The 13235-nt window shown below is 37.3% G+C and overlaps 1 protein-coding gene and 1 long non-coding RNA gene across 5 annotated transcripts in view; one reads left to right on the forward strand and one right to left on the reverse strand.

Moving 5' to 3' along the window:
* LOC132508666 (uncharacterized) overlaps positions 1 to 8595 on the forward strand; it is a 62104-nt gene extending 53509 nt beyond the window's left edge. Inside the window, exons 4-5 of the long non-coding RNA XR_009536733.1 lie at positions 2009 to 2057; positions 8481 to 8595. This is a non-coding gene — a long non-coding RNA (uncharacterized LOC132508666). The remainder of the gene's footprint in view (positions 1 to 2008; positions 2058 to 8480) is intronic.
* FNDC3A (fibronectin type III domain containing 3A) overlaps positions 1 to 13235 on the reverse strand; it is a 162873-nt gene that overhangs the window by 43901 nt on the left and 105737 nt on the right. For all 4 annotated transcript variants that reach the window (XR_009536732.1, XM_060129009.1, XM_060129010.1 and 1 more), the window contains 3 exons: positions 9021 to 9258; positions 5136 to 5405; positions 3917 to 3975 (listed from right to left, as the gene is read on the reverse strand). Coding sequence is in view for 3 of the 4 variants with exons in the window: in XM_060129009.1 (XP_059984992.1) it covers positions 3917 to 3975; positions 5136 to 5405; positions 9021 to 9258 (567 nt within the window). In the remaining variant the exon portion in view is untranslated. The remainder of the gene's footprint in view (positions 1 to 3916; positions 3976 to 5135; positions 5406 to 9020; positions 9259 to 13235) is intronic.

Genomic DNA, 13235 nt, shown 5'->3' on the forward strand with positions numbered 1-13235 from the left:
TAGAGCTACTTGGGAACCATTATAAAAATTTAAAGTGTGTTTACTTTTTGATTCAGGAATTCTACTTCCAGGAATTTTTTTTCATGATAATATTCCGTAAACTTACGTAAGTACATAAATATACACCCTTAAGAATACTCGTCGCAGCACTCTTAATAGTGGCAAGAAACTGGAAATTGGTATAGCTTCTTAACATATTACTATGCAGGTGTTCAAATAATGAGGTAGACATGTATGTGCTGACATTTAAAGAGATCCTCAATATACTGGTGCTATGTAATAGAGGAAAAACGGAAGCTGCAAAGCAATATATATGCTATGATTTCAGCTGTGTTAAAGAAATTAAAAAATGCATACAAATATCTGAAAATGTACTGTAAAAATGTACTAATCCTTACCTTTGGGGATTTTGTGAGTATGTGTGGTGGGATGAAGAGAGATATGAGAGAAAAACAGGAGGTCTTAATAGCATTTTTACATTTTGGATTACTTTTATAAAAAAAGTCTAATAAAGAGGAAAAAAAAGTCTAGGGATTTGATTTAAACTAAAGATTGGTAAGAAAGGTATCAGATTATATCAATACCCAGACATTAATGTAAAAGCTTGCTTTAAAATTATCTACATTTAATGACTATCTTAGTCAAAGACAATAAAACAAACAGAAACAAAACAAAACCACTAACTACTAGGATGAAGCCCCTATCTTGAATTAGGCAGAATAAACAGTCTATACACAAGCATAACTTTCTCTCCTTGTCAAAGTTCTCAAAGCTTGAATAAGTTTAGAAGACTGTTACTGTATTTATTTTGCTTCTGCTGAGTCACAGGAAATGTAATATTTACTGTCATGCTGTCTTTAAAAAGTCTCAGTACAGTACTATGTTGCATTTACAATGGGCTTAAAAGTTATTCCTTGTTTTAACCAGTGTCCATCTGGCTATTAATCTGTAACTGTGTAAGGTTTTCTTTCCTTTTTAAACAAACATACTGTTAACATACATATATCTGTACCCTTTAGAGTTTCTTGATTTTATGGGATGATCATAACTGTGTTAAAACTGTGAGAACAGGGAAGTGAACAGTATTCTGAAGGTAGGTAAGTTAATAGCATTAACTGGCATCTACATTATAAAGCTTATTAGGCTTTGTGGATACTGATTACATCATCAAAAGTATAGGCAATAGAGAAAAGACTAAGCAGGGAGACAGAAGACTTGTCACTAATTTGCTTGGTGATACTAAACTCTCAACCTTTTAGGTTCCAGGTGTCATCTATACAAATGAGTGAAATGATCTGTTTACCTTAATTAATCAAATACAGTATATTTAAAATGGCTTTTTTTGGGGAATAAATCTAGATTTACAGAAAAGTTGGGAAGATAGTATAGATACAGAGTTCTGTATACTTTCTACCCAGCTTCCTCTAATGTTAACATTTTATATAATGATGTATTTCTGTCAAAACTAAGAAATTAACACTGGTAGAATACTATCAATTAAAATTTAAACTAAATAGACTTTTCCAGGATACTATGTTGAATTTACCAAGTATAGCTTAAAAAAAAAAATTAGACACACTGCTAGACAATCTATTTTTACAGAATAACTCTTGGTCCCAACTCATTCTTTAAAAAAGGTATTTTATTACTTACATATAAATGTTAAGGCACAAAATATTACACTAGGGTTGCTGCGGAAAACTTCATGAGAAGTGAATTTTGAATAGAATTTTAAAGGATTTGGGATGGGATATAATTTCGGTAGAAAAGAAATGGGTAAGCTGCTGGAACATGTGTGAGTGTGTATTTTTAAAGGTTACCTAGTAATTTCATGTTCATGAAAACCATAGACTAAGGGGGAGAGAGAGAGAGAGAGATAGTGGGCCATTAAAAGGATGATAGGAGAACAAGGAAATGATCAGCAATGTCAGACACTGGAGAGAGATCAAGGAGAATGAATGTAGTCTGAAAAATGCCTAAAAATGCTGTTTTCTGGTGCTGGTTTCAGAAGGATGTAACCAGTTGTAAAGAACAAAGAGAAGTGGACTGCCATTAAGGTACTGTGAAATTCCTGTGTAAAGATGAGAGTGTGTGTGTGTGTGTCCAGGAAAAAGTAGATCCTAGAAATTTATAGCAAAAAAAAGGATAAAGCTTGCAATTCAGTTTGGCATGGGGAAAATTAAAGGTAAAGAAGAAATCTAAGATAATACTGATACTGTGAGCCAGAGAAATCTGGATGAGTAAGTGTTCATTGATGGAAATACTGAAATTAGAAAACTAAAGGGATCTAATCCAATTTTATTTTAGAGGAACAATGGAGAAGAGAAAATAGTTTAGGAAAAATGATGAAGAATTTGGTTTTCTAGATGAAGTTCTAGTTGTTGGCAAAACATACAAACTTGGGTATTCTTTAGGATGCTTCAGGAAATGTGGTTCTAGAGAAAGAGGTGAATAATGAGGGTTAAAAATACAGATACAGAAATCATCTGAAATATGTCTTCTATTTGTATGCTACTTTAGAAGTAAAATTTCCTTTTATATCCACCTCACTTGATCCTTATAATTATGCTCTAAAGCAGGCAAAACAGACATAACTATCTTCATTTCATAGATGAAACACATTCAGAAAGGTTAAGTGACTTGTCTGAGGTCACTCAACTAGTGACTAGGGCCTGAATAATTCAGTTCTTTTTTTGCTACACAATGCTTCCATTTTTTATTTTAAAAAATTTAAAAAAATTGTTTTATCTTTTGGCCATGCCACATGGCATGCAGGATTTTAGTTCCCCAACCAGGGATCGAACGCACACTCCCTGCAGTGCAAGTGTGGAGTCTTAACCACTGGACTGCCAGGGAAGTCCCCACAATCCTTCCATTCTGAATCCACTTCTAGACAGTAGCTGAAAATAGACATGACCGTGTAAAAATACGTGTGAGTACTGACAAAGACTAAATGGTAGTAGGCAAACATGAAAATAGAAGTGGTTGAATTATGTACAGTATATTTTAACTTTTGAGGAAGCTTGTGGTCTTTGTTGGGTAGTGATCAAAACCATTCTTGAAAAAAAGCTGTTCGAGCCCTGGTCCAGGAAGATCCCACATGCTGTGGAGCAACTAAGCCCTGTGCGCCACAACTACTGAGCCTGCACTCTAGAGCTCGTGCGCCATGACTACTGAGCCCACGAGCCACAACTACTGAAGCCCGCGCACCTAGAGCCTGTGCTCTGCAACAAGAGAAGCCACTGCAACGAGAAGCCTGCACGCCACAACAAAGAGTAGCCCCCACTCGCTGCACCTAGAGAAAGCCCTCGTGCAGCAACGAAGACCCAACGCCGCCAAAAATAAATAAATACATTAAAAAAAATTCCGCTTGTACAAGCACTTTAATCTTTTTTCTTATCTGATGGAAATATTTTTTCTATTAGAATGATAGCCTTTATTTAGGCTATTCTAAAAATATGCAGATGTAGCCAGTTTTGCTGTCATACCTTTTTCTGATTTTCTGATTTCTTCTATTACATCTACACAAAAAAAGGACTGGGGAATATTAACTTTCTTCTGTGGTTTGATTTTAACTCTTTTTGTATATGGAGTTAATTGGATATATTTAATTTGGAAATAATATAAATGGGTTTTTAAAAAAATGATAATCAGTTGTACCTACACTCCTTATTAGATCTTTGCTTGGTCCAGTCATTTCCATTGTCATTGAGCGTATATTAAAACCTTGTTTAAAAATTCTTGGTTGAGTATTCTGCTGCACTGATTAACCTATCTCACCTTATGTCAGATCTGTACTGATCCACTACTGACGCATTCCTTACATATAGTTAAGTTTTAAACAAGGCCTGAATATACCAAAATCCTATATGAATATACTAAATATAAATGTCAAGAAAATACGTAAGATACTTACCACTGGTTTGACAATGTTGGAAAGAAGTGCTTCAAAAGCTTTAGTTTCTTCATCTTTTTCTTAAAAACAAAACAAAACAAAACAAAAAATGAACCTAAATGCAATCATCCTACTCCCTTCCCAATATGTCTTCTAAAACATATACCAAGTGGTTGGTATTTGAGTTTTATTGTCTGGTTTTTACCTCTTAGTTCATATTCAGCAGCTTGTGGCTCTTTAGAGTTCTTCTGCCTCAGTTTCTATGTCTGCTTTAACCATGATTACTAATTATAATACCACTATATACATCTGAACTAGTCAATAAGTTTTACGGAAAGTATATTTTTATACTTTACTTAAAAAAAAAAAGTAAAGAATATTCTCTCTCTGGAAAGTCCTTATTTGCCAATCTCATACCTCTTAATGACAAGTTAACTAAGTATTTGTTTCATGACATGCCTTAACTGTGGTTCCCAAAATAGGACTATAATTGACTTGACCATAACTTATAGCCACCACTGATGTATCTGAAACTTTAGCTTAACTCTTCTGAAACATCAGTGCTGAAAAGAATGATCAGAAGGTCTCAAAAATATGGGAGAACATTTTGATAAACGTTAATAGGCAAGCCAAGAGGCTGTTAAAGCATTAAATTTGTTGATGGGGAATGGAAATTTTAAAGAAAAGGAAGTAATGCTCAGAGTTCATATGGTGAAAGTCACAGGTTGAAGGAAGGATCCAAGGGAAACATGGGGATTTTGAAACAAAAGAACTTTTGAAGAAAGAAACGGACAATACTCTATCCTAACTACAGAGTATATAAATAGATTGGTGAATGACAGAACTAGTTGCTATCAAGGACTTGTGTATAAAGAAGCTGGGAGGATTAAAGAGTTTTGATAAAAATCAGCATAGCCTTATCTAGGTCCAGAAAGAAAGAAAGAAGAAGGAAAGGAATCTGGATGAACTTTGAGTTTTCCTATCAAAGAGAAATTTCTCTTGGTTAGTAAAGTTTAGATATAGGTGAAATTATTAATTGAGCTTTCCCAAAATGTAAAAAGAAATACCCTAGTAACAATTTAGGTTCTAAAACTTTCCCGTCACATTTAAGAAGTGTTAGGCTATTAATCGACAGTTTATGTGAAGCATGATGAAATGACTGAAAGGTTAGAATATACTTTTAGTAGGTTAAATGATGATAAAAAGTACAATTAGAATATATTGTATTTTAAATAGTTACCTTCTATTTCTGTATCAATTTGTGCACCACCTTTCCCCCTTCCTGACTTGTTCTTTGCTGATCCTATGTTTACACCACTAGCATTCTGCCCTTTCATAAGCCCATTATGTTCATTTATGGGAGAAGGGCATTTCTGGGGTGATGATGGTGGACTGTTCATTTTATCCTTCTGTGTTCCTTGGCGATCCTTTAATTTCTTCTGCAAACGTTCATATGTCTTACTAGATCTTTCATCTCTAAAGTTGGACCTTCCATGTGTAGAGTGGGCATCTGAGAAGAAATAAAAAATAAGACATTTAAAAAGGTCACTGTCTCCAAACCCATTTATGGCATGAGAAAAGAACAGGAAATAAATCTATCTATATTATATAAAACTTATGTATTATAAAATATTTCAAAGAATAATCTTGCATAAGAAAGCTATTTCTGTATCTCCACCAACTGAGAGAACCAAGCTTTGTGACTTGATTATAACTGTAATCTTATAGACACTTCTTTCCTTCCTCCTTTCTCAACTATTAATCTCCATAGAAACAGCTTGCTGGTATGCTGTGACTATTACAGGTGAGGAATAAGAGCTGAACTGAGCTGTGTACAGTTCTTCTTTTACTCTTTTGTAGCCATTACTTTTAGCATCTCTTTCAACTTCAAACATATCAACTAGGAAACAGAAAATCTCCACCTACCTAAATTCCCTTATGACTCAAAAAAAGCAAATCATCACTAAAAAAATAAGGTTTTAAGAGTCAGCAAAAAGAAGTGAGTGGGACTGTTAACTAATAACAGAATCTAGGTACAGAGTATTACATTTTCAGATTCTGTAAACTCAGGGCTGAGACTTAGAATGTATTCATTCTAATAAGTCATAGAGCAACATAATATAAATCAATACCCTCATGAATATTGTTAAATCAGTTGTCCTCAGAGTTCATTTTCGTTGTAAATTTAAAATCTGTAGTGAGGAAAATATTTTTCAAAGGAAAAGTCTCAAAAATCTCAGTAAAGTTTTAATTTATCAGTGATTTAAGAAAATTAGTATAATATTCTTGAATACTGTAAGGATATGCACAATATTACAATAAAACCCCAGGAATTTGGATATATACAAGTAAAAGAGTAAGTTTAGAGCCTTACTTCATATTATACACAAAAATTAACTCAAAATGAATCAAAGACCTAAATGTAGGAGCTAAAACTATAAAACTTATGGAAGGAAACAAGCACATATCTGCACAACTTTGGATTTGATAATAATTTCTTAGATATGACACCAAAAATACAAAGCAATCAAAGAGAAAATAAGGTGGACTTCATTAAAAACTTTTCTGCATCAAAGGATACCATCAAAAAAGTAAAGAGACAACATGGGAGAAAATATCTGCAAATCATATATCTGATAAGAGACTTGTATCCAAAATACATAAAAACATTTACAACTCAACAAAAAGATAAATAACCCAATTAAAAAGAGGTGAAGGGGCTTCCCTGGTGGCGCAGTGGTTGAAAGTCCGCCTGCCAATGCGGGGGACACGGGTTCGTGCCCCGGTCCGGGAAGATCAGACGTGCCGCGGAGCGGCTGGGCCCGTGAGCCTTGGCCGCTGAGCCTGTGCATCCGGAGCCTGTGCTCCGCAATGGGAGAGGCCACAACAGTGAGAGGCCCGCGTACCGCAAAAAAAAAATAAATAAATAAAATAAAATTAAGTTCATTGGACCACTGCATGAGCCTCACCTGGAAATTTGTTAGAAGTGCAGAAAACCAAACCACACTCAGACCTATGGAATTAATATGCATTACTTGGGCAACAGAAATAAGTTTGAAAAAAATGTAATATATTACATAATATATATAATACATCTACTACTTACAGGTTGTGCTACACAATTTAAATTTTGTATTTAGAGTTATTTCTTCTACAGATTTACTAAGCATAAATGACAGGTACTGATTAAATGCAAGGAAAACAGTGATGAATAAAACAGATTCAGTTCTTAGGTGGTTTACAGTTAAATAAGGGAGAAAGACATCCAAGAAAAGAACAAAAAAATCAAATTGTGTTAAGTTCTGTGAAAGAAACAAAAGGTTTCAGTGCTGGAGACTGATAAGGATAGGTTAGGGAAGATCTCTCTGAAAGCTGAAATCTAAAGAAAAAAAAAAAAGAAGCCTTGCATGGAAAAGGGGGAAGAGCACTTCTGGTAGAGAGAACACCATTTGCAGAAGCATTGAGGCAAGACAGAGCTTGGTTCTGAAAAACTGGAGGTGGGGCACATGCATGGGAAAAAGTGGGACAAGGCAGGATCTTGTCCAGGGCAGCCATTTGCAACCAGCGTCAATCCTGGCCCCCAGGAGTCATCTGGAAAGTCTGGAGATATTTTTAGTTGTCACAATCGAGTCAGGGTGAGGGCTGGAGGTGTGTGCTACTGGCATCTAGTGGGTAGAGGGCAGGGATTCTTCTAAATATCCTATAATGCACAGTTCTGTCCTCCACAATAAAGACATCCTTCCTCAAAGGTCTAGAGTGCCGAGGTTGAGAAATCCTGGTCCAGGAGAAGGGTTTAGGATTTTACTCTAAGTGCAATGGAAAGTCACTGAAATCCATTAAACAGAAGAATGGTCTGATTTATATTTTAAAATGATTACTCTGGCTGAGCCTGGATGGTTGGGGGCGGCAAGAATGACAGCAGAAAACCAACTGGAAGGCTGTTGTTGCAGCTGTCCTGACAAGAGCTGATGGTGGACTAGAACTGAGGAGCAGTGGAGAAAAAGTAGATTCATTTGGGAAACTTCTGAAAGTAGATGCCAGTTGAAGTGGGGGTTGAAAGAGGAGGAATCAAATGTGGCCACATCTTGTTTTCCCTTGAGCAAACTGAGTGGACAGTGGTACCATCTATCGGGATGAAGATGGCAGAGAAAAGCAGGTTCCATCATTGAGATTTATGTTTTAAAATGCTATAACTGAGATGTATGAGACAATTTAAGTGGAGTTATCAAGAAGGCATTTACGGGAGTTCCCTAGTGGCCTAGTGGTTAGGATTCCAGGCTTTCGCTGCTGTGGCCCAGGGTTCAATCCCTGGTTGGGGAACTGAGATCTCATAAGCCACATAGCATGGTCAAAAAAAAAAAAAAAAAAAAAAAAAAAAGGCAGTTAGAAATAAAAGTCTGTGACTCAGAGGAGAGGTTTTGACTGAAGATACAAATTTAAGAACTGTCAGTATATAGACGGTATTTAAAGCCATAGGAAAGAATAAGATTATTATTTTGTGTGTGTGTGGTTGTCTGTCCTTCCCAAAATTTAAACTCCCTGAGGGCAGATGTTATGTCTTACTGTTTTTTTCAGTATCTTACAGAACCTAGCAACTTTGGTTAGTGGCATCAGAGGCTTCAGGTTTTAACAGCAGCATGATTATTCCTGGCTAAAAAATTTCCTCAGAGCCTAGAGAGCAGCAGGACAAAGAAGACCTCGTTTGAATGTGTCCCCAAATAAATACTGCTGCATGACAGAAGTTACTTCCCCTCTTTGATTTTCTGTTTACTCATCTGCCTTGAAAGGTGATTATGAGGATGAAACATTAACATAGTGTTTTTTTGTTTTGTTTTTAAATTAATTTTTACTGGAGTAGAGCTGATTTACAATGTTGTGTTAGTTTCAGGTGTACAGCAAAGTGAATCAGTTATACATATACATGTATCCACTCTTTTTTAGAATCTTTTCCCATATAGGTCATTACAGAGTATTGAATAGAGTTCCCGTAACATAGTGTTTGAATAACAGAAAATGATTGTGATATTGTTACCATTTTTTGTTTCTTTTATATAGTAATAGTACCTATTATATCCAAGCAAAAAATAGCCAACTCCATAAAACAGGAATATTTTTAGATCCTTACCTACATCTCCATATACTTGTGAAGACTGATACTGTGTCATATACTGTGTTGCCATGTCTCCAGCTCCAGTTACTGGTGAGTACATGTGGCGTGGTGGAGGGGGCATCATGGTTGGTACAGGAATGAAACCAGGCAGAGGAGGATGTGGAGAACGATGGATGACTGTGTGACCACCAGGATGAAACTCTGGTGCCTGAGGAACCACAACAACTCTTCGAACGCCATTGTCTTCAATAACCTACAAAATGAACAACAGATTAAAAGTTTCTTCCATAGGATGTTAAGCAATCTTTTTCAAATATGTTAGAGTAAGAATTTTTACACCATTAGGAGTTAATTAAGAAATTTTACAGAACCAACATGAAAAGATTACATTACATACATATGAATTAGCACTGAACAACATGAAGTAGTTTTTGTTATACAATGCAGTATAAATCTTAAAACACTGAGAAGACAAGCTAAATAATAATTTAAACAATGAGTTATGACATCTGGTATTTATCTTACGTGATACATGCATTTAGTGATACAGTAAAAATGAAGGGAGTCTCAAGGGACCTTTTGGTTTGAACATAATATGGGAAAAAAGCTGGATCCAGACTCCTAAGATCAACCATATATTGAATTTAGGTATAAAACTCTTAGGACCATGACCAGAACACTTTTAATAACTGAAGATCATTTCAAGGGAGGCAAACACCTAATATATTAACTCCCAGTTAAGAAAAATATCTGTGGCTCTGAGTTGTAGAAATTACATGTTTTTAAATAGGGGTCACACTGTAGCAAAGGATTTTTTAAAACGCCAGATTTATTCCTTTTGAACCTCACTGGGCAACAAGGACATACAGGAAGGCCTAAAAAGATACAAGATTTAACCTCAAAATTAGAAATCCTTCTACTAAAACAGGGTCCTTAATCTTTTAGACTTAAATGATTACTACTGTAGTACAACAGATGGCTAACAACAGAAAATGATTAAAATGTAAAGTGCTAACTTAAAGGCAAATCCTGATATTTTCAGGAAGTACACGTTTTACTATGCTTAAACAAATTGCAACTTTTGTTTATAAACATATGTGCTTGGGAGGAATATTAGAAAACACACTTATTTGGGTAAAGGTAAGCCTAGATTACAAATAAATTACTGCTTTAGAAAGAATATAGTTGCTACTAAATAGCCTATTAAACTAACCTTACCTGTTGGAGTGTGAGATGACTTGTCTGTAATATGGGACCAGAAGAGCAAATGAATCAGTTTTTATACACTAGCTGTAGAACTACAATGCCTGGCTTCTAGCACAATGGATGCTTCATATCCCACCTCTCTCCCTATTTAACTCAGTTCTGGATTCAAGCCTCAGACAAGTGCCTATGACTGACTGGTGGAAACTAAATCATACCTGGAAGCCTTGCTGAAGATAATCTGTAAACTGTTGTTTTTTCAGCCTCTAACCTATAGGAACGGACATTAGACGAAGTCTGAAATGGATTCTGAGTGACCCAAACCATGGTGTCTGTCATTAACATACTACTTTCATCTTTCTCACCTCTCTGACTCACAAATCTTAAGTGATCCCGCCATTTCTGATAGGATTGTACTGTACATACTCTTAAACCTACCATCCCATCTGGTTCCCACCTATCTTTATTGCTGTATCTTCTTCCACACCAAATCCTGAACCCTTAATTCCAGCCAGGCTGGTATACTAAAAAAAACTATCTTCATACCTAACCTACATATTTCTTTATCTTGTACTTTGGTTTATGCCATCTACCCTCTTCACTTTGCTTCCCCTTAATCCATAACCATGCAAATCCCATCTCTCCTTCCAAATCTAGCAATACCCTCCTCCATTCATTAAAAAAACAAAAGATTTGTTTTTGAACAAAAAGAAATTGTTAATTTAGGAGAGAAAATACAGAGTGATGTGTTTATGCGGGCACATACACTAACAGGGGCAGACAAACATGACATCAAAAGTAAATTACTGAGCATGCTGCATGGTGATAAATACTACGGAAAAAAAAAAAACCCCAAACAGAACAGGTAAGGAGGATTAGAAGGATTGTGGGAGGGGAGCAGGTTGTAGTATAAAAGAGTGATCAGGACACGCCTTATTGGCAAAATGAAATTTGAGCAGAGACTTGAAGGAACTGAAGGAATTAGCCACACAAAAATCTGAAAGAGTGTTCTGGGTAGAGGGAACAGTTAGAACAGAGCCTCTAAGGTAGAAGTGGCTAGAAGGAAGCCAGTGTGACTGGATCAGCATAAAGGAGGAGAAAGACAGAAACAGATGAGATCAAAGAGATACACGGGCTTCCCTGGTGGCGCAGTGGTTGAGAGTCCGCCTGCCGATGCAGGGGACACGGGTTCGTGCCCCGGTCCGGGAGGATCCCACATGCCGCGGAGCGGCTGGACCCGTGAGCCATGGCCGCTGAGCATGTGTGTCCGGAGCCTGTGCTCTGCAACGGGAGAGGCCACAGCAGTGAGAGGCCCACGTACCGCGAAAAAACAACAACAAAAAGAGATACAAAATGGTAGGGGATGGACTTCCCTGGCATCCCAGTGGTTAAGACTCTGTGCTTCCAATGCAGGGGGTGTGGGTTCCATCCCTGGTGGGGGAACTAAGATCCCACATGCCGTGCGTGGCCAAAAAAAAAAAAAAGGGGGGGGAGGTGGCCAAGTCACGTAGGGCTGTATAGGCTTATTAACGACTTGTATTTACTCAGTGAAACAGGGAAGCATCACAGAGTTCTGGGCAGAAGAGGGATACAAACAAGTGATTCTCATCCAGGGGTGATTCTGTGGTAACACGTGGAGTCACTTCTGATTGTCACACCTGGAGCTGGCAGCACTACTTCGCATCCAGCGAGCTGAGGTCAGGGATGCTGCCTCAATGCCCTGCAACACACAGGGCAACCCCACAACAAAAGATCACCACGCCTAAATGTCTACAGTGCTGAGGGTGAGAAGCTCCTGACATACTCTTTACAGAATTATTCTGGCTCCTGAGTTGAGAACAGATTGTAGGGCAAGGGCAAAAAAGGTGAAATCATTCAGGAAGCTACTGCAGAAATCTAGGCAAGAGATGGTGGAGGCTTGGACCACGGTGGTAGCAGTGGAGGTGGTAAGAAGTGGTCCACATTCTGCGTATCTTTAAAGGTAGAACAACAAGATTAGCTGATAATTCCAACGGAGAAGTGTGAAAAAGAAGTTTTGGAAGGATGGTATTTCACCAACAGTGAAAGGGAAGGCTGCAGTTAGAACAAGTCATTTGGGGGGTGGGGGCCAGGGAAGATTTGGAGTTTCAGGTTTTGCGCATGTCAGTTTGGTAAGTCTGTAAGACATTTAAGTGTAAATGTTGAGTAGGCAGTTAGATAATAGTAGTCTGCAGCTGCAGAAAGATTGGGAAAGGACAACCAGGTAAGGCAGGAAGAAAACTTAAGAATGTGGAGTCTGGAAGTTTCATTAAGTGTGTCAGAGAGGAAAGATCAGTTCTGTCAAATGCTGCTGACAGGTTCAATAAGATGAAGACTAAGGACTGACCACTGGATATAGCAATATGTAAGTCATAGTGACCTCGATGAGAGCAGTTTTAGTATGATCATAGGGGCAAAGCCTGACTGGAGTGGGTTTAAGAGAGAAAGTGGGGAGGAGAACTAGAGAGGTAACAGCACAATTCTGGAAAGTTTTCCTGCAGAGAGGAATATGGGAATAGGGTGGTGACTGACAGTAGTAGAGTCAAGCAGCTTAAAAAATTTGTTGTTTTTAGTGAGAGCAATTACAACATACTGATATACTAATCAGCACAATCCATCAGAGAGTAAGAAACTGATGACGTAGGAGAGAGAATGCTAGAGTAATGTCCTTGAGCAGGCAAAAGGAGATGAGATTCAGGGCTCCAGCTGGGGCACAGGATCTAGACAGGAGCAGAAAAGTGCATCTTTGTTCTAGATGAAAAAGAAGTATGGACTGATGAGATGAGAAGGTAGAGCATATAACTCCAGATATTGGTAAAGATGTGGGGTTAGGAGCCGGTAGATAGTTTCTTTTGATTATTCTCTGTGACCCTTTCCTAGACACCACAATCTCAGTGATCTCTGCTTCCTAACAATTCCATTGCATTTATTCTCTATCACTTGTTTGGTATCCGTAACACTGTAGTATTTGTTAATTTTCCAAATCCATATGTCTTACTCTATAATTTA

The sequence above is a fragment of the Lagenorhynchus albirostris genome, chromosome 18 (assembly GCF_949774975.1).
Source record: "Lagenorhynchus albirostris chromosome 18, mLagAlb1.1, whole genome shotgun sequence".
Classification (NCBI taxonomy): Eukaryota; Metazoa; Chordata; class Mammalia; order Artiodactyla; family Delphinidae; genus Lagenorhynchus; species Lagenorhynchus albirostris.